This window comes from Bactrocera oleae, chromosome 2 (genome assembly GCF_042242935.1).
Source record: "Bactrocera oleae isolate idBacOlea1 chromosome 2, idBacOlea1, whole genome shotgun sequence".
In the NCBI taxonomy this organism is placed as follows: Eukaryota; Metazoa; Arthropoda; class Insecta; order Diptera; family Tephritidae; genus Bactrocera; species Bactrocera oleae.
The window spans coordinates 77,884,399-77,905,689 of record NC_091536.1 but is presented as its reverse complement, the minus strand read 5'-3'; the positions used below and the strand labels follow the sequence as shown (position 1 = coordinate 77,905,689).

General features: G+C 34.2%; 3 protein-coding genes across 4 annotated transcripts; 2 read left to right on the top strand and 1 right to left on the bottom strand.

Moving 5' to 3' along the window:
• The first annotated feature begins 496 nt into the window (after positions 1-496).
• Positions 497-2,352, top strand: LOC106614595 (rhodanese domain-containing protein CG4456). The gene is made up of 3 exons (XM_014230405.3): positions 497-902; positions 1,752-1,911; positions 2,003-2,352. The coding sequence occupies exons 1-3, from the start codon at positions 776-778 to the stop codon at positions 2,064-2,066; spliced, it is 351 nt and encodes a 116-aa protein (XP_014085880.1). The 5' UTR covers positions 497-775; the 3' UTR covers positions 2,067-2,352.
• PolQ (DNA polymerase theta) lies at positions 2,304-12,095 on the bottom strand. Of its 2 annotated transcripts, XM_036368675.2 has the most exons (16): positions 11,374-12,095; positions 10,898-11,313; positions 9,968-10,838; positions 9,653-9,912; positions 8,939-9,052; positions 8,399-8,666; positions 8,057-8,345; positions 5,555-7,976; positions 4,364-4,473; positions 4,186-4,283; positions 3,936-4,117; positions 3,542-3,806; positions 3,349-3,467; positions 3,036-3,274; positions 2,833-2,945; positions 2,304-2,760 (listed from the first exon to the last, which is right to left on the bottom strand). In XM_036368675.2, exons 1-16 carry the CDS (start codon positions 12,008-12,010, stop codon positions 2,447-2,449), a joined length of 6,717 nt encoding a protein of 2,238 aa, XP_036224568.2. In that variant the 5' UTR covers positions 12,011-12,095; the 3' UTR covers positions 2,304-2,446. The 2 variants fall into 2 exon arrangements, with proteins under 2 accessions (XP_036224568.2, XP_014085881.2); XM_014230406.3 differs by having other exon boundaries at positions 10,898-12,095.
• A 384-nt stretch (positions 12,096-12,479) lies between these two features.
• LOC106614562 (sperm microtubule associated protein 2-like) lies at positions 12,480-13,289 on the top strand. The gene is made up of 2 exons (XM_014230355.3): positions 12,480-12,846; positions 12,900-13,289. Exons 1-2 carry the CDS (start codon positions 12,618-12,620, stop codon positions 13,151-13,153), a joined length of 483 nt encoding a protein of 160 aa, XP_014085830.1. The 5' UTR covers positions 12,480-12,617; the 3' UTR covers positions 13,154-13,289.
• Positions 13,290-21,291: the final 8,002 nt, after the last annotated feature.

The window sequence follows — 21,291 nt, the reverse complement described above, 5'->3', positions numbered from 1 at the left end:
TGAGGTGAGACCCGTTAATCGAATATAAACATCTTAGACAGTCAGGTCTACGTAATCGGAACGGACCCGGATTTTTATCCGGCCAAAGATTGTCAACTCGGTAGCATTTCTACCTACATCTAAATTACGTTAGAAATGTTTTCTGCCGCCACAACGCTACAGTCTCTGCTGTTGAGACTGATCGGACAAAAATCTTTATCTGTGTTCAAACAAAATCCGACTGGTGTAGTATTAAAAGCGGGCTACCTTATTCCAATTCTCATAAGCTACGCTAAATTATTTATCTATCGATCCGGAGAGGTAATTTTCACAAAATATTTTAAAAGCTCTACCGAACCTTAAAAAAAGCTTTGCGCAAAATCTAAATTTTATCAAATTGGACGCCCCTAACGCTTTAGCTTTGAGCTTACAGCTTTATTACCAATATACAACAACAAAAGTCACCAACAGAACAAACTTTTGCCGCCGATAATTATCAGTGCTGAAACCACCAACATTTGTTACATCAATGCACACACACATCAGTGCACACTGCAAGCCGGTACAAACGAAATTACCACTGACAACGAGCAACACATATCTTATCGGAAACACATAAAGTAGAAAAGGCACAAAGCAACAAATTAATCACTAAACGTTTGATTAAATAGTATAAAGATCATAAGCAGTAAAATTGAATTTGTTGATACATTAATTTTCACTTTGCAAGCCAAATTTTATTAGTATTTTAGCAGCCGGCAAACAAGCAAATCCCAGTTTTTGGCACATTGCAAGAATGGCTACTGTGACCTATGAAGAAGTCAAAGATGTGCCCAATCAGCTGAACACTTTTGTGATTGATGTTAGAAACAAGGACGAGTTGGCCAGAACTGGCGTGATACCAGGAGCTATTAGCGTGCCAAGTAAGTATATGCATATTTTAAAGGGGTAGAGAAATTTTTAAAAGCAACAACATTAAAGTGGATACGTACGTAAGGAAAGGTGTATGTGATAACTTGGGTGTTTGAAAGGTGTCACAATCAAGGTGTTGAATTGAATATATAAATAATTGTAGTTATAGGCAAATAGTTATTTATTTATTTTATTTTTATTTAGGAAGCATATTAATGCGTTGAGCCTAAGCCGCTTTTACCTAAAATTATTCAATGATGAACTCTTTTCTTAGTATTTATTTATTGTAATAAATATAAAAATATGTAATGGCACATGAACTTTAATCAGCCCTAAGCCGTACATGCGATAAATGACAAATGACATCCTTAGTCATCACTAGCAAAAATTCCACGCTAAAAGCGCAAAAATCAACAGTTAAAATTGTTAGCTATTTTGCCATATAAAAATAATTTCTATTAAACTTAATATGATAGAATATCAGCAATACAAATTAAATATATCGAATCTTACAGTCGAGCGCTTATTATGGAAAAAAGGAAAGAAAAGGCAGTTGCCAAAAGTCAAGGTCGATTCCGTTCATTTTGACAGTAAACAAAACAAAAGTTGTCAACTCCTTCATATATTTAAAAAAATCTATTAATAATGAATTTTAGGTGATAAATACAACTTTGAGAGAAATTAATAATTTGAAACCCAAATTTGGATACAAGAAATGTTCTTTCAAAGTGTGCTGCAATTATTAACATTGCTTTATACTTTAGCCTGTCTCTTATAATACATTAAGGTTTTTAAAGTATTTTTGGTTAAGAAAAACGAAAAAAAAATAATTAAATTTGTTATTTGTATTCCTCTCGCAGTGCCCGATCTGGAAGCCGCCTTTCAAATGTCTGAAAATGATTTCAAAACTGCATTTAATCGCGACAAGCCGAGCACAGAGACAGTATTGATATTCTCTTGTCAGGCTGGTGGGCGCGCTAAGAGAGCTTACGACTTGGCGCTAGCAAATGGTTACAAAAAGTAAGTAACAACACATATATATATATATATATATATATCAGATACGAATATATCAATTATACTATCTAATTTCTGTTATAATTGCATTTAGCGCGAAATACTATCCCGGTTCTTGGACTGAGTGGGCTGAAAAGGAGGGTTTGAATAAGGCTTAAGTTGGCGCAAACGCATAACAAAAATGAAATTAAACTTGAAAATAATATGCTTAGAACGCGTATGTAATAGACAAAGTAGCTTAAAAAGTTGAAAAAGTTAAAACATATCAAATATGCTTAGTAGTAACATATACTCGTATAATAATCACTGCGTTGCCGCACTATTGCATGCTTACAATCAAAAGCTAATCATAGCTATAATCGCTCTCTATTGCATTTAAAGTAGTACGAGTAGTATACAATTACTGTAGTGAGTTTATTGAATAAATTACAAGTATATAAATAATTTGTGTCACTTAATGAATGGAATAGAAAAATTGGCAAAATTTAACAAGTTATTATTATTATTTTAAATATCAACAAATTGCGCCTACTAGTTATTACAGCTTAATATCTTGCAGTTCACCCCAGCTTCTGCCCATTTTGAGTTTGACCTTGAGTGGCAAGCTTAGTTTAACGCAATTCTCCATAGTGAGACTCAATATTTTCGCCACTTTTTTCGCCTTCTCAATGGGCAATTCGAATACCAGCTCGTCGTGTATGTGCAACACAAAACGCACAGCGTTCGCGCTAGTTATGCCCAATTTGTTGCGGTACTTTTCGATATTCTTCTCCATGCGTAGAATAGCACTCTTTGCTATATCGGCGGCTGAGCCTTGAATTGTCGAATTGATCGCCTGACGTTCAGCATGCTCTGAAATGGAGTGGATTGGCATTTAAAAGAAATGAGTAAAAGAATTTGAAATCAAGTAGCTTATGTATATACTTTTCTGCTGTGGTTCATCACTATTTATATGCTCCAAATAGCGACGACGACCCGTAATGGTTTCAATATAACCATTATTGCGTGCGAATTTTACCACTTTATCGGTATACGCTCTAAATAAAAATAATAAAAATGTTAAAAAAATATATTTTTAATAAACAAACAAAAAAAAACAAAAAAAAAAGAATATTGCAAGCATTTACCTAATGCCCGTATAAGTTAAATGGAATTGCTGCGATAGCGAAGTTGCTTCCTGTTCGGTACACTTCAAGGCATCGGCCAAACTGCGCATACCCATGCCATAAACTATGCCATAGCAAATCTGCTTAGTGCCATCGCGCAGCTCCGTGGAAACGGCATTTTCTGCCAATTTATGCCAGCGCGCTGCTATTGCGCTGAAAATGTCCCGTTCGGTGTTCATCACTTTCAGCAGCGCTGCGTCCTTTTCGTAAGTAAAAAATTTTAATGCAAATTAAAAATGACATTATTAGCTAAAAAAAAATAATACTAAAGCACCTGTGAAAGATGTGCGAGTATGCGCATTTCAAGCTGACAAAAATCGGCGGAGAGTAAGCAGCGCCCATTTTCGGTTGGAAAAAATGCGCTGCGACAGGATATAATTACATCTTCGCTACCTTTTGAATATACCAGTCCGTGTATTATTAACATCATATGTTTACAAAAAAAGTTAAATGCCGCATATACGAACCTTCCACAGCGACCACAAAGCTTTTGGCCACATTTTGTAAATTCGGTTCGGTCATTGCAATACGACCCGTTTGTGTGTAAGTTATACTCTGACCATGTATTCTATCATTTTGTACGCACTTCAAAAGTGGTTGTATATTTTTGGATAATGCGGTGTTTATTTTACGATAGGATATGATGGCTTGCGAAATGGGTGAATCGATCTTCTCAAGTATTTGGCGGGAAGTGCACACGCGGCCGCTAGGTTTGCGGTGCAAACCGAGAACCTAAAATTAATTTGGCAATTATCTTAAGACACAAAACTAAAACAATTTAAGGTTATGGAAAATTTTTGAAATTCGCGAATTAAGTTCAATTTAGATTTCTCATTAAAAATTGCGCTCAATGTGCATTACCTTCGCCACCGCAGTCGAAGAGCCCAAATTGAATCTGCCACCATGCATTTCGTAGATTTTCAATTCAAGTTTCTTCAGCGTTTCCAGCATTTGTTGGAAAATTTTTCGCAAAGCAGCCTCATTCGTTGGAAAACCGATCAATTCCATATTACAAAGTGAGTTCTGCAAAGGCATTTGTAGTTCTAAAAAAAAAAATTAAAAATTTTAAGGTTATTTTATTTTACAAATTAATTCACAAAGTAAATCTAACCTTTAAAAAATTTGTACAATTGCCCTGAGCCAATACGTTCCAGGTTTTCTATTTGCGTCTTCAGTATGTGCATAGTGACGCAAGCCTCCACTGAACATCTGTGGTTTATTTATTTATTTGGTTTATTAAAATATTTATACAAAACTTAGGTGAACAAAAAAATTGTTTTTTGCATTACCTAACCTTAGCCGTAATAGCGCTAACCGTATCCAAGCCGTGACTACTATAACCACGTCCATTGCCACATAAACCGGTGAGAGCTGTGCATTCCGGCGCGAATTGTTGGGTCTGCAAGCGAAAAGAGACTATAACTGTTAATCTTGAAACGTAGTACAAATGTTGTTTGTGTATGTTTAGTGTTTATAACGGTGCCAAGTCTTGATAAGTAGGCTCTCAATCTGCTACACTATGCGGAGTAGAATTATGTTAGAGCTATTCGGTGTCATGCGGAAATGAACACTAGTGTCTTCTATACTGATTGAAGTATAGATATCGGATGATATACATATTTGACTCCTCACGCTAATATTCGCTAGTTATTGTTCTTGTAGTTAGTAACTAAGCTCTGTTGGGGTTGCTCCATAAGACGGGCTGTTTCGGGGTCAGACGAAAGGGAGAAGGGTGTTAAGTGAGTGCGTTTAGCGGGGCATGCAAAGAGGTGGCTAGTGTCATGCGAGGACTTATCGACGTATTGTAGGAATGTTCTCTAGATATTCCCCCCAAGAGGAGGCTGTGCTTCAAACAGCTGAGTATAGGGATGATTTCTGCAAAAAACATTCCAACAGAAACTGTTTGGAGAGGACCGCATTATGTTCCTCAACTAGAAGCATGCGGGCCTCACTATGGAGCTGTTCGACGGTAGACATGCGGTGATAGTACAGAGTGCGATGGTCTGACTTGTCTGTATCCTCCTTAACTGCGTCGTGCTGCTTCAAGGCGATCATATTGTGGCTGTGTAATTGATGACCGAGTGGCCAGCAAAGTTTCATTCTAATCGCAGACTATCAAATGTAACTTCGAAAATGTTGCGCTTTTTCAATGTCGCGATTTTTACGTTAACGACAAAAATGTTGAGTGCAGTCTCTATTCCAACGTATAATTGCTGTGAATTAAGCAACGGAGCGATTAAGGCTCCTTGCAGTGGAGAATCAAGTAAGGACCAGAAGATAGGCGTTCACTTTCGAACACACATTATCGTTTCGGTAAAGGAACCACGCTCCCAGAGTGGGTCAAAGTGGCCAAGGACAAATAAAGCACTTATTTTGCTCATAATAACGTTCGTTCGTAAATACCTCAAAAGCCGGTTCTATGTTACAACTTACAACTTACAACTCTAATCGTACGAACAGCATAATTACTATTAGCTTACCATTTGCTGGAAACTCATGAATTTATCCGGTTGCAGCAGCCAATTGGCCTCCTTGGGATCCTCCAGTTCTACGCGCAGCTCACTAAGTTCACCCAAAACACGATACAATATCTTCAACTGCTCCTTGGCATCCACGCAGAGTAGCGTGCATTTGCCTATAGTTAGCAGTGAGTATAAAAATTGACGTTTCATTTCGGTAGTGACATTGGCGCTACTGCCCTCCGGCTGCATGTTCATATAGTAAACTACATTTTCTGTGATGCCAAAAGCGCAACCAGCTAAATATGTATGCTCATCGCTTTGAAACTCCTTTGTGTTCGCCTGTTGCGCCATATTTTCGCTAGCTGCGCGCTGATTTATTAGCAAATTGCCACCTATTAGCGGTTTACATTTACTCTCCTGCTGCTGCAGACCAATGCAGAAACCGAAACGTTTAACCGCCATCAGCTCTTGCAGGGCGGCATAGAACAGTTTCTGCTCACCACAGATGTCAACAATCTCAAGACGTTTGAAATTGGTGGAGGCATCGTCAACCTTGGTACAATTCAAAATATGCGATGCATTTAGTTGCAAAGGATTCTGGAGCAGTGAATTTTCAAGCGATAAATTCGACACTTCTAACGTACTCGAGGCATGTGCATTTGTGGCAGACGCATCTTGCGTTACACTGCTTTTGTGCGTAGCTCTCAAGCGTTGTGTTGTGCGTAGCAAACGTGAGGCATGCACTGAGTGTTTCGCCTGCACGGGTGAATCGATCACAGCTTGCACAATTTGTTGCGATTCCGCAATTTCGTCGTCGTTCTCTTTATTGGCTGCGGTTGTTGCGGTGGTGGCAGCAGCATTTACTTGATTTGCCGCTTCAAGTGCAGCATTAATACCCGTATTCAACTCGAAGGAATCATCAGCGAGTAAAAGTGATTGGTCAAAGTGTTTCTCTGCGCTCGTGGTGTTTTTGTTGGCAATATATGGTTGTGGTGACGTTTTTTTTTGCACAGTATCGGTTGTTTTGGCATTCGCATTGCGTTGGTGATTACGTGGACTACGACGTGGTAGGGTGCTTATAACTTGTGTTGCTTGTGGCGATTGCTTTACCGAGTTGTGTTTATTTTTGTTGCTTGCTGTTTGCTGCGATGTTGTTGGAGTGTGTCTGTTTGCATTACGCTTGACATTCGGTGTCAATATAACGCTATCTTTTGTTGTAGGCTTTGAAAAAGTTTGTGGTTCGTTAGATTTACGTAGCGCATATTTTTTTGCCGCAATATTTACTGTTTTTGTGATTTGTTCTTCTTTGGCTGTTTTGAGGTTAACGTCGGTTGCAACGATTTTTAAATTTTGTGCAACGTTTTTCGTATATTTTTCAACAATTTTATTTTCTTCTATTATTTTATTTGTGTTTTGCAAAACTTTAGCATGCTCAGCGTTTACAGACGCTTTGTTTATAGGCTTAGTGTTTAAATTTTCTTTATTACCTTCTACATTAATATTTTTTGCAGCGGTTGCAACTGTTAAAGCGCCATTCTGTTTCTGTGCCGTTATTGTAACGGATTTTTCGTTTATATTATAAGCGTTATTTGTTTCGGCTGTCAACATTTTTGGTCCATCAGCGTTTCCTTGTTTTTGTTTGCTATTTAGACTGGAATTTTGCTGCAACATCTGTTGCTGCATTAAAGCACGTAAAGCATTTTTACTCGTTGACGGTTTTTCATTTAATGTAGCATGCTGCTTCGCATCATTCTCCAGTCTTTTCAATTTTGTTGGCGTTACTTCCAACTCCTTTTGCTGTTCCATATTTTTACGTTTACTGCCATGCTCCTTTTCATTTTCTTCGCATGACATGTGTAAACTAACCGTAGAACTCGCTTCATTCGTACGTTCTTGTGTCCACTTAATGCCACCCACACCGATTTCATATTGTACGAATGTGCGCGCTTCTTGTACCAGCAATTTGGCGCCTTCGGCTACCGTCAAACCCACTTTGCCCGTTATGAAAAATTCGCGCGCTTGCTTACGTTGCAGCGCTTCGTAGTCCGCTTCATTGTCATGCTGTTTGGCTGAATCAAAGCTCAGCGCGTTATATAAAACCTTTTCGACTTCGAAAATATCAGCGTTTGCAAGATCCACCAGTGTTGTGATGCCAGCGTCGAAGAGTGCACGCGCACGTTTGTGATTCAAATCGGACAAACGCATCAAATCGATCAAGTCTCTGTGTATACCGAAGAAGAGACGTTCCTTAAACTGCGAAACAACTAACGACAGTGTGGGCCACTGTAATGTGTTGCAAAACGCCGTGACTATGCCCGCAAATGTGGAGGACATTTGCTGCAGACTTTGTAGCATGCCACGCGTGCATTTATATTTAGCAGCCACGCTGTTGATAGGCACTTCATTGACCAGTTCTTGTAGCGCTAATGCGGTGTAAAATCTAAAAGTTGCATATATATTACAGCTATTAACCACACTTAAATAATTTAATAAATTCAAAAATGTGGAATTAGCTGCAACCTTTTATGTATCTGCATGAGTTTGTAGTCCAATTTGGATTGCCCGCGCATAGCACGCACCAGAAATGACTCCTTAACACCAACTAGTTCACCTACTTTTTTCATAGCTGGCGTCAATTTCTCCCACATATCGAGAAATAGCAACCAATCGAGATCTTGCAGCTGATAGCACACCGAGTATGGTGTCACCAAATACACAGCATGCAATTCGGATTCTAGCACAAAGCAACGTCTTGATTTCTGTAGCTCAGCGAAGAGTATCAGCCCGTCAGTAGGCGGCATCGATGCAGCTGTAAGTTAATTTAGTCATTATTTTTGTTGTTATTAAATCACTTCCACATACCCAAACATGCTTGGCCTAAGCGTGTGGCTACATAACTCTCTCTATTTGTTGTGCTATCCACTTGCAGACGCACAAATTCATATTCTATCAGAAAATCGAGCGCATCGGTTATGAAATGTTCTTCGTCATCTTTACTTTTATCCTTTCCTTGTTCGCTGAGTTGTTTCTCCGCGCTCAAAAGTGTGCAGTTGACGAAGCACTTAATGTCGTCCTTTGTTATGGCCACACCGGACGAGATCACTTCCAGTAAGGCGCGTTTGAGGTGAGTCTGCGAATGTGTTTATGTTAAGCATACCGTAAATAATGATTATAGTTGCGATTTTTAAATTAAAAAATCAATCACTTAGAATTGGCATACAAAAATCGATAGCGTCATGTTAATACTTTTTCGTCAAAAATAATGATTACGTACGATTTATTATAATATTAATCAAAATCAATCATTATTTATGCAGAAAATCGTAAAGTCAATATGTAATCATTATTACGTAGTTTTAAAAATAAAACTTATAATGATTACGCTCTCTGAAAAAAACTTACACTATTCTCTTGTTCCAGGCAGGAGTAGATTGGCTTCAAATCTGCTTGTATCAGCTCTTGGCCAATTCGCGTATTGGCAGGCGTACAGATTAATATTGATTCTCCTAAAGTATCCTGCAAGAGAGTTAATGAATCAATTACTCATTTCAAAATATAATAATAAACAAGAAAAAATGTTAGCTCCGGTTATAATATATACAAACACAAACAAATCCTACACCAACACAAAATTGTCAGTTTGTATGGCAGCTATAGTGGTCCGATCTGAAGGATTTTTATTCGGGCAAGGACTGTTAACTCAACAGAATTTTGCCGCTACAACAACAAAAACAATAAATCATGCTAAATTTCGTGAAGATATTCCGTCAAACAAAAACATTTTCCATACAAGAACTTTATTTGGATTTATCAATTTGTATAGCAGCTATATGCTATAGTGGTCCGATCTGAAAAGTTTGTTCGTAAATTGTACTGCTGCTTTTGGCAATAAATCATGCTAAATTTTGTTTTGCATACAAAAAATTTACTTTGATCGTTCAGTTTGTATGACAGCTATATGCTATAGTTATCCAATATCGGTACTTTCCGACAAATGAACAGCTTATTGGGGAAAATAGGGCATGTGCAAAATTTCAGATCAATATCTAAAAAACCATTGAGCGACTAGTTCGCGTATATACAAACAGACGTCAAATAAATAACTGCAATTTTAACCTTTCCTGTGCGTCCTGCGCGACCAATCATTTGCCGATACGTGAGTGAGCTCATTTGCCTACCGCCAAACATCGGTGTGCGTATCAATACGCGTCGCGCTGGAAGATTAACACCAGAGCTGAGTGTGCTGGTCGCAACAATTATCTTTAAAACACATGCCTTAAAGCTTGCTTCGATAATATCGCGTTCTTCACTTGTGAGACCGGCATGATGGAAGGCACAAGCAAATGTGATCATTCTATCGAGCACAGTGTCCAGGCCTGTAATATAATCATTATTTACTTGTAAACATTTTGAAATTAAATTTTAACATACCTGTCGGTATATCACGCAACTGCTTTTTTACTTCATCAATTTCGTCACATTTTATCTGTGCACGCAAACGTTTACCCCAATAGTCGTCTTTACGTATAAGCGATTGTATGGCACTTGCCAATTGAGTAGCTAAGTTTTCACACCAATCTTTGGACGGACAAAATACAATTACAGAACAGCCTTCTAGTAATGTTTCAATACATAAATGTGCTACGTGGTCATTATCATTCTGTATTTGTGGCAGTGGATATTCCTCGCCCTGTAAGAGTGCGTTGATATCACGCAAAGGACGCAATTTGTTATCGAATATTTTATTACCGATTTTAATCATCTCCTGCAGCGCGACTGGCCGAAAATCTGTTATATACAACTCTGCGTCTAACCAACGTTTTAGCAATTCAACATTGGCTAATGTGGCGGACATTGTGACTACTTGCAATTGGAAGCCATACTTGCGTGACATATACAACACTTTGGCAATTAGCAGTTCGAGTATGTAACCACGTCCTGGATCGGAGATCAAGTGCACTTCATCCACGACCACTGTGCCTATGTCGTCTAGTTTACCTAACTCGAGTAATTTATTTATAATCGAATTGGCCTTCTCTATGGTACATATGGCTACATGTATGCTATCAAAACCGCCTGGTGGTGTGTAACCTCCGAAAAAACCTTCAACACGGTAGCCGGCTACTGTTAACAAATCTTGTAGGTAAAACATTTTCTCGCGCACCACAGAAATGAAGGGCAGTATGAAAAGCACCTTTTTGCCACGCTCCAGCACGGTTTTTAAGAGTAAAATCTCACTGACTAAAGATTTACCAGCAGATGTGGGAGCAGAGTAGACGAGATTGCAGTGTTCAAATATAACCTAGAAATGAGATTTACTTATATTTTCGTTAACATATTGTATATTTAATTCATACAAACCTTAGAATTACTGAGGCATTCTATTTGCCAATCAAACATTTTTACCACACCTTTCTTTTCATATTCCTTTAACACACTATGCGGCAAATTCCAGGCACTAATACGTTTCAGTGTTTCTAAATCGCGAATATTCTCGGTCGCTTTTTTAACTGTGGTGACAGAAGAGTTTGAAAAACTAGTACTTCGTGGTGGATAAGAGGCATTCAAATTATTTCTCACTTGTATTGTCTGCAAAACTTCATCAACTTTAGCCACTTCCCTGTGACTTATTTTCAATTCTTTTTCTATTTGCTGTTTTGCTTCGGAACTGCCCGCATCAGCGCAGATAAATCTACTTTGGTCCAATTGGCGCAAATCCAGTTCATCTGTTATGTCTGTAGTTTTCTCCTTACATTCAGAAGTATCTCCTGGAAATTCTGACAAAGATATTGAACTATTTGCCGCCATGCTAGACACGTCTTTTTCTACTTGTATACCTTTTACATTTTCTAAAAGTTCATTTAAGTCTTCAGAAAATATAGGCATATCTAAATCATTATTTACAGTCTGCCCATCTTCAAGAAGCATATCATCTATAGTTTGTGTAATTTCATCATTTTCCTCCTTTATCATTTCAAATGCTGCTTCGATTTGTGAGATACGCAACACGGAACCACTTCCCGCAAAAGCACTTTTTTGTGGTTCTCCTTCTATTGAAAATGTGAATCCACTACGAAAAAGTTCAGTGTAATTCTCTGCTTTGTTGCTTGCATTTATGATGTTTGGTTTCTGTAGTGTGGAGTCCGATTTGCTTCGCCGCAGTCGTCTCCGCTCTTTTGCGGACACATCCACATTTCGGGCAGAGGCTTCACCGCAGCCATTTCTTGATAAATACCGCTGCGTGCGTGATCTACTGAACATGGATATACCAGCTATATTACTATGCTGCTTGTAGCGCTGGCCATGTTCCGGCGACTCCTGTATCACCTCGGCCACATTTTCTTTGTTTTTAAAGCTGTTAGGAGCGTTTTGCTGTCCCTTATCTTCTACTTCATTGTCAATGGCGTGACGCGCCTCGCTATCTAAATTTAGTAAAGTGCTGTTCCCAATGTCCAGCGATTGGGAAAAGGCCATGTCAAAATATTTTTCGAAAACTTAGCTGAGAAATTGTAAGAACTGAAATGTAAATTTCAAATACAAACAAATGAACGAATTGAGCGCTTTTACTGCTTTGCCGACTTTATTTATATGTTGTTAAAGGGGTGCAGCGATGGAAGATTGCCACATACCTTTAAATACTAAATTATATTTGTTTTAAAACGATTTAGTTTTTTATAAAATATATAGTTATTGCATTAAATTTCTTAATATTTTAAATTTAATATTGAATTTTTGTATTGTTGTAAAACTATCTACATCGATTTTATATATCAAATAAAAATATATACATTAATTTATATTATATATAATCCAGATATGCTCAAATGCATGTTAAATACTCAAAGGGAATACAAAAATTTTTTAAAAATATTTTCACTCAAATGCTGAAAAGTTTTTAGACATGAGCAAAATAGTACTTGACAAACTTTAATATCTTTTTTATTATATATTTTTATTACATGAAAATTCACTTTTTTCACATAAAAGCATAAAAAATTTCGACTTTCTCAGCGTCTAACAAAAAATTCACGGTTATTCTTTAATTTAACACAATTAGAAGATTGGTTTATTAAGTTAGGACATGTGCGCATTTAGAAGCATAATTATGAAATCGCGACGGATCAGGTATTTGTCGTATCCTCGAGAGCGAATCGATTGGAGCAAGCCAGAATGGAGGTTAACCACAGCGTTGAGGCGTTACAGGCCAACTAAGCGCATAATTCAGCTGGCAGAGCCGGTCAATCGTGGAATAGGGAAGGTCTATTCAATCTCGTCCGAAAAGAAACTTAAAAACACGATAACTTACCAACGTATGTATATATACATACATATGTATATTTCAAAAAAAAATTATTATTTATAGCTTCACAACGTATTTTGGAATTGGCGGTCCCGCCAGTGAAACCGTCGGGTAATAGAGACAAACGAAAAAATCCCTATCGCATACCACCGAAAGCATTACGCGCCAAACCCACAGCTCGTCTACTGGAGCTAGCAGAACCAAAGGAGCACGATTACCTTGAACCCCTTAACCCTTGGTCCATATCAAAATCAGCACTAAGAGCTAAGGCGTCTCAAAGAATCGAAATGCTCTCCAAACCCAAGAAATACAACTAGTAAACCATATAAAATTTCTGTTTCAAATCATTCGTTATGGATCAGAAAAAACCGAACGATATGTCGCGTAGCTAAATCTATTTAATATTAAACTTTCGTAATTAAAAATTGTTTAAATTGTTAAACAAAAAATGTTCGTATGTCGTTTCAATACTGAATGTTGAAGAGAAAAGATTCACTTGTGGAGTTTCTTGTGGAGTACTATCGATGGATCTCACTTGCACAGCTGCGAACGTTGGACATATGTGATACTCAAGATCGCTTAAAAATTGATCCCCAAATACTCATACATCAACGTTGAGCTTACCACAAATCTATGAAGACGATTAATATCAATCCCAGCTACTCCGCTGGGTTTGCTGAAGGTGTGTCTACAAAGATATTTCAATATTAGTCTGGCAATATTGCTCAAGAAATCATGATGATTACCTAACTTTCCTCCATATAACTTTGGCAAAAAGCGTCCCACAAGCCTAACAGATAAATATGGTAAAAATTTCAGGGAAGAGATAGAGATCATATTTTCTGTATGAAGGTGAGGGGAAGATATGGGCATTTACATTATTTTTGGTGCATAATGGCTTTACATTTAAGGACATATTTTTAGTAAAATATTGTATGTTTGGTCTGGACTCCTAAGAGTTAACAATTTTGAACCCACATTATAAGCCAGTTATATTCGACCACTCGACCGTAGTTTATGTTCCGAGTAGTGTTACTCACCCCTGAGCAACTGATTCTACACTGCACAATAATCTGTTGACGCTGGTTAAAGGCTCTTCGATCTATACAATCGAATAGGAATCAAATCGCGACAATAGCGCACTGAAGGGTCCTGAAATTTATCTATATTGTGGGTGTATATTGGGTCCTTGTGAATACTTGTGATAAAGGGGAAGACACAATGGACCTTAGGTCGCAGTGCAAGCCTCAAATTATTTCCTATTCTGATATTCCTCAGAAACTTTTGTAATTACGCATCCAGTTGGCTAAGAGAACTTTTGACAACTTAAAAATGTTATATTATATATACATACATAAACCTATAAGGGGGCGGAACTTCACCCGATTTTCAATATATTAAATCTGTCCTAAGCATTCATATTTTTTGGCTTGATTTTTCTCTGTGTTAAAGTGTTGTGGAGATATCAATTAGTCTGGTTCATTTCTTGTCGATAAGGCAGTGATCAATCAGCTACCGTTTGTGTTGTTAGCTCTGCGGGAGTGGAAAGAGAGAGACATTTTGCACATTTTAGTTATATAGTTTAATTCCGTAACCTGGTTTTTCTTTATGAAAAAATAAAACTATAACCATATGTATATGGTTTATTTTATATACATTTAACTACAAACTAGCAATATCCATTAATTAAAAAGCTGTTTTTTTATATTTTATATTTTTATTTTCAAATAAATTTATCATTACAGTATTAATAAAATACTGAGTATGCTCCAAGTTCACATTATTACAATAGGTAAGTAAATCTTTTTTTGTTATCCTTGTTGTTGCTATTTTTTTATTTGTTGTTTCACATCTTGCATTTACATCCGTCTCGCATTCCATACGCATTTGCTCACTATTTTTTGTATTAATTTATATTTTACAATATTTGTCATGCCCAGCGTTAAGGTTTAGGTGTTTCCTTGCCTCCTGTTACTTTATACACAATTTTGTTTTGATTTGAAATCTTGTTCTCTTGTTTTAAATATTCAGCAAAAGTTTATCAGTAATTTTCTTATTTTCAATAAAAATAAACAATTTAGCTCAAACTGAAGAGGAATTAACAGAAAATCGTGTACCGTTGTGTGCACATATAAATTACAAATATAACGGTATTTTTAATTTTGATTTTCATGTCATTTTTTAATATATATTATAATAATGGTTTTTACATGTTTTTGCAGATTTTTGAATTTTTGCAACTAACGTTAAGAGTAGCCATGCTTCTTGAAAATTAGTAAACAGAAATTAAACTATTTTAGATTTTATGATTCTTTTAGTAAACCCACATGAAATGCAGTCAATTTGTGTACACGTGTCTGTAGTGTGTTTTGATTTTCTCTATTTAATTTAATAGTTTTTTTCAAAATAAATTTTTTTTTCAAAATATTTTTTTAAACATTTTTTTTTACAAATTATTGTTTTAAAACAAATTTTTTGTCTAAAGAAACATTATTTTAAATCAGTTTTTTCAAAACAAACTTTCTTCAAATCCTTTTTTAAATTGTTTTTAAACATTTATTTTTCAAAATAAATTGTTTTTTCAATTAATTTTTATTTTAATAAGTTTATTTTCCAATTAACTGTTCTTTTTAAATAATTTTTTTTTTTACAATATTTCATTCAAAACAATTTAATTTTTAAATAATTTTTTAATCAAAAATAACCATTTTTTTCTCGTATGATTTCACAATATTCAGTAAGCAGTTTCCAAAGCTATTTCTATACTTGTATTAAATTTTTTGTTCGCCTAAACTAGTTACTTAGTTATCGTATACATCATTATGCTCCACTTATTTAATCTTAATTTATTTAAGTGCTTTTAGCATTTGTCAAAAAATTACATACAAAGTTTTGAAACAAGTTTCACGCTTAAATTTCCTAAAGAAACGCAAAAAGTCGGTTTCTCTTTTGCTAGTTTATTTTTGTTTGTTTGTTTTGATTTTACTTTCACCACTTGAAATTTCTTTTTACCAAAAATGTTCACTTTTTTATTTACAAAATAGTTGATTTCATTTGCTTAAAGATTGTTAGGTTACAGCTTTTGTTGATACATGTTATCTCTGTGCGCTATTTGAAGGCGTGCCCACCCCCGTCTAGTCGCCGAACAAGTAACACGAGTACTTCATATATACCGTTATATCATATATGTATATATAATAACATAGTGCCCATCATTTTACGCCATAATTCCCCACAATATTAAGTTATTGTTTTTATTTACCGTTTTTTTTTTTGGATTTTCACACATTTTGTAAAAAAAATTTCGGATATGGTCAAGTGTCTCTCTAGTTTTCAGTATATATAATGTTTTATTTACTTTATTTTATTTTTAGTTTTGTTTTTGATTTACTTCTTACGCTTGTTGTTTCGGTCTAAATAAATCAAAATATTTGAAATTTTGATCCCTGAAGTTGTTGTTGTTGTTTAGATAAGAATTTCCTCTACTTATTGTTAGTGATGGCTGTTTGCGCAGTCAGCATTGAATACCGGTTACTCACTGATTTATAAAATTGTTTCGCATTTTGTAAGTGGGTTTCTGGCGCACAATCTCACCAAATGGCTAACTGTGTGCTTAGTCTAACATTTCAAAACAATAAAAAAAATACAGAATCTGACATTTTTCTAAAGCAATTACCAGTATAAAGTAAGCGTTGCTCAAACTTGTAAAGTTGAAAAAAAAACCAAATTAAGTTCTTCTTGTAGTTCGCATTAATTGTTCACCGAAATTGTTGCTCTGACTTTTAACCGTTACTATTGCTTTGTAATTGTTATTATTTTGTATTTCCGCCAATAGTTCAATGTGAAAATGGAGCAAACATTGGTAATGTTGGAGTCTGTCGCATGACGAGTCTTTAAAAATGTGCTCTTCACTCGGAGTTGTTACGAGTAACTGTTAACTCGGCTTCAGCATTATGGTTTTTATAATATTTAGACTTCGATAGTGCTGGTTATTATAGCATTTTGCTTTCCAAAACATCGTTCGTAATCAAGTATTTTGCCTTTAGATCTCAGTAGCAATTACTTTGCGTGCCGATTACTTTATACCGTTATCTCAAATTGCTGTTAGCTTACATTCTTCACCACACTTTTAATACTCATCATGCTTGACCACCACATGACCAGTATTCACTTTGGTCTATTGCATTGTATTTGAATTGCTTAATTATTGTAATTTTTTTTAATTGCTATAATTGTAATTGGTTATTGCTTGTTGTGATTTTTGTTTTTTCGCATATTTTCGTTTATTTTCTGTTTATTTGCGATGTGTGTGTGTGTGTGTGCTTTATTCCTTACTGTATTCCGTTTCATTGCTATTCTGCAGCCAAAATCTGTCTTCTCCTAACATTTGTGTGCAAAATAAAAGCATTTAAAAAAAGTTGTATGAAATTTAAGAAATAAAATTACAAAAAACACAACAAAAACATTACCTCGCAGCTCTTTATAAGTTGAAAAAAATGAGTAGTACACAAATTGTTGTTTATTTTGTTTTTTTTTCCTCTGTTTTAACTAAAATATTTATTTATTAATATAATATGTATCCATGTGTCTGTGTATTTGTATTATATATTGGTATTTGTATATTTAAACAATTAAAATTAAAAAGTATCAATGTATCATATGTATACGTATTTATGTATATAGTATATATATGTATGCATATATATATATATATATATATTGTTTTTGTATTTAAGCATGTCTGCATGTATGTTATACATATGTAAATATAAAATAACGAAAAAGATAGTTGTGTAAACAAATCAATCATATTAAAATAATAAAATTACGTTATAGTTTAATTATAAAAATAGTAAATATTTATATATTTGTATATATATGTATGTATATATGTAAAAACAAACATCCACATAGCGCTATTTTTGTATGTAAACTATGCATGTAATTAGACACGTAAAAATCTAAGGCAATCTAAACAAGTTATATCGTTTATAAAAGTGATTCTGCTTGCTTGCTGTCTTCCCAGTAATCATTTTCAAAATGAACGTTTTTTATTTTGTAAATATAACTTTTCTTTACATATACATATATTTGTTTTACTATTAATTTTACGCATATAATGTTTGATATTTTTGTTGCTACTATTTCTAAATTGAATTTTATGTTTCACTTATTTTTTCGATTTTTATTTTTGTTGCAACACTTGAAAAAAAATTAAACTAGATATTAATTAAACATAGAACGCTACTCATTCGATTACCAATACAATTTTATACTTTAAATAAACTTAAATTTAAATGCACAATATATATATTTTTTTAATTTTACAACATTTTTACATTTACATTTTATATATTATGTGTTGTGTTGTTTATAAAGAGAACGAAAGAGAAAACGACATTTTGAAAAAAAATGTGAAACCAAATAGTTACTATTTTTGTTTTTGCAGGCAATTATTTTCTTAGTTTTATTTACGGCAAATACTTTCAAATTTTGTATAAAAAATTTTAATTTTAATTAAAAAAATTTTATAATTTTTTTTGTAATTTTTTCCACAAATAAACATTAAATTTTCGCACATCAATTTGTAAACCCTACAAAATTATGCTGCTGTCATTTTTTGTGTGTGCCGTTAGCAGCCGTATTCTTAAAAATGCGAGTTAACCGAATTGCTGCATTTGTGTTGCCGTAAATTCAACGTATTTTTTTCATATATTAACAAGGTATTCAAAATATTTACTTATATATGCACAAAAAAAAAAACATGTAAGTTTTCTCAGCATGATTTTTTAGTGACTATTTAGTCGTAGTTCATTTTCAAGCTTTGTTTTTGTACATTCTATGTGAAAATTCTGCCGTTTTGTGTTTTTGTAATGTCCAGTTTTGCCACCCAAAGTGAATTTTAAATATTGTACTTGCGTCAGTGTTGTGTAGTTTGCGTTGAAATACAACTTTCAGCATATTCTATTTATAATAACTTTATAAACAATAAAGTCACCAACACTCGAGAGTAAAAAATTTGATGCATATATAAATTACAATAATATAAAATTACATTTTATTTATTATTTTTAAAAATTTTGCAATAAATACTTGTGTATAAATTGTGTTGAATAATTTCAAGAAAATATTAAATTTTTTTAAACTGAAAATACGCAAATATTTAATTGAAAATTGAAGGAATTGTGAAAAAATATTTTTTTTTTGTAATTGTGGAGCGAATTGTTATACTTTTAAATAGAAGTCAATTAAATTTCGGTTTTTTGAAATAATAATTATTTAAGTAAAAAAATGTTCACTCCATTTTCTAAAACAAAAAGTTTTTAATTTTGTGATTACTATTGACATTTTTGGAATTTCGTATATTTTTTTCTGTTGCATGGCTGTTGTCGTTGGTTGTTTTATGGTTTATTGTTTGTGGTTGGAGCCTTATTACTATTGCTATTGTAGTTGTAATTGTAATTGTAATTGTGAGATTTATTTGAAAACTATTGTATTGTTTATGCATTAAAATTGTTAGATACTATTGTAATTTGTATGTGATATTTAGTTTTTATTTCGAATACATTTCAATTACTTTACTGTAAGTTCATAGTAAGGAGGTGAAAAAAAGTTAGTTTCACATTGCGTAATTTCACAAATATTATTTCGTAATAATGATAGTTACAGCTTTAAACATAAACATAGGTATAAGGAAACGAACTGCGCAAGCGCATTGTAACAAACATAACAAAAATGAACATTACTACGCTAGATAATTATGGTGTTAGTCATCAAAAATATATGTATGTAAGTAATTTAACATAACGATTAAAACAGTTAAATGGAAAGTGAACAGTACTAATTTCTTTATTTTAAACGAAATATGCAACTTGTCGGTTGCAATTGACGCAAAATAAAATAAAAACAGTCGACAACTCGATGAGAATATAAAACACATATGTACATACATATGCTATTTATTTACATATGTATTTATGCATTGCGCGTACGTTTTGGCGCGCTTTTTTCATTTAAATGTAGGCTTTAATAAAATATTGTATTTTAAGTGTTAAGTACAAGTTGCTATTCATTATTATTATGTTTACGGCATATTATTGATATTGTTGTTGCTGTTTTGTAGTTTGTAAGTAATTATGTAAGTAATTGTTGTGGCTGCTGTTTGTTGTTAGTTTATTCTTTTCAATTATTTCTGGCTTATTTAAAACTGCTTTAATTACTGGGCTATTGTAGGCTGGTATTTCGGGCTATTGTTGTTGGTTTTTACTGTTGTTGTTCTTGTTTTTGTAAACACATTTTAAGACTGTTCTATTTAATACACTGTTTTAATTTTTTCATTTTGTTATTTTAGGCGTTAATTAATTTTATTTTCTGCTGTTTGGTTGACTATTGTATAACTATGGTAAGCAAATATCTATTGTAAATATTGTTGGGTATTTTGTGGGCAAATCGACACATATGTTAATTATATGTGTATTTTAATGTTTTGCAAGTTAGTAAAATGCTAATGATTGCTTAAAATGCGATTGCTCTTTGCTAAGCAAAAATTGTTCTATTTGATTGCAAATTACTAATTCATTCTTTTTATTTTAACTTTTGCAGTTTTGTTCAAACGGCCTTAAGGAAGCAGCCGTCTAACGTCGTTTGCACTGTATTAACGACCGCGCACAGTATTTGCTGCATTTGTCTAAGATGGCAACTTGAAAACCAAGTCGGCAGCAATTGTCATTAAGCTCGGTCCGTGTTCGCGTTTCGTGTGTGTTCTGTGTTTAGTGTGGAAAAAATAGTTAAATTAATAGTAAATTCATTGGGAAAACGTGCAAAAGTTGTGCAATCCAATGCAAAAGTATACCAAATACATGTGTGCTTAAAATTTGTTGAAAAGCAAAGAATTTAAGTGTTTGCTGGCAGCTTGTATGCAGCGCATTGTGATAGTGGCTCTTGTGTGTGATATTGGTTGTTTTTGCTTGCAGTTCATATTTGTTTGCTTGCATATCGGTACCGTTATGTCGTGTATCACATTTTTAGTGCCTTAATTACACAGAGCTCCCGAATTTTCTTCAAAATCAAAATTTTATCAGGTGATGCTTAAAATGGCGGTACTCGTGTAAATTGTTTGTGCTTGCGTATATGTACTCGTATGTCAAAATGAAATTCAAACGGTACAGCGAAACGAACTGTATTAACAGTATTCTCTTTTGCGTCTATCCTTCAGCAAAAGCTAAGGCAGTGTAATTTGCAAGCAGTTCCGGATAGTCAGTGTGTTTGCGTATAGTAACCGGTCGCGATTTTTAAAAAATTTGTAAAAATGGAAAAGTGAACTGTTAGTTCCGAAAAATCGTCGCGTCTTAAATAATTGAAAAGTGGTAAAATATGAAGTAAAATGTAAGTTTGGGTTATTCGGTGTGTTCGCGTAATGCAAACTATCGCAATTAAAAAAAAAAAGTAAGAATTT

Bases quoted from the DNA above. Each gene is read 5' to 3' on its own strand.
- LOC106614595 (XM_014230405.3), top strand. From the start codon at position 776: ATGGCTACTGTGACCTATGAAGAAGTCAAAGATGTGCCCAATCAGCTG. The intron at 903-1,751 runs GTAAGTATATGC...TTCCTCTCGCAG, and splicing joins AGGAGCTATTAGCGTGCCAA to TGCCCGATCTGGAAGCCGCC. The intron at 1,912-2,002 runs GTAAGTAACAAC...AATTGCATTTAG, and splicing joins CTAGCAAATGGTTACAAAAA to CGCGAAATACTATCCCGGTT.
- LOC106614562 (XM_014230355.3), top strand. From the start codon at position 12,618: ATGTGCGCATTTAGAAGCATAATTATGAAATCGCGACGGATCAGGTAT. The intron at 12,847-12,899 runs GTATGTATATAT...TATTATTTATAG, and splicing joins AAACACGATAACTTACCAAC to CTTCACAACGTATTTTGGAA.
- PolQ (XM_014230406.3), bottom strand. From the start codon at position 12,010: ATGGCCTTTTCCCAATCGCTGGACATTGGGAACAGCACTTTACTAAAT. The intron at 4,118-4,185 runs GTTAGATTTACT...TTTTTTTTTTAG, and splicing joins ATTGTACAAATTTTTTAAAG to AACTACAAATGCCTTTGCAG. The intron at 2,761-2,832 runs GTATATACATAA...ACTCCATTTCAG, and splicing joins TGATGAACCACAGCAGAAAA to AGCATGCTGAACGTCAGGCG.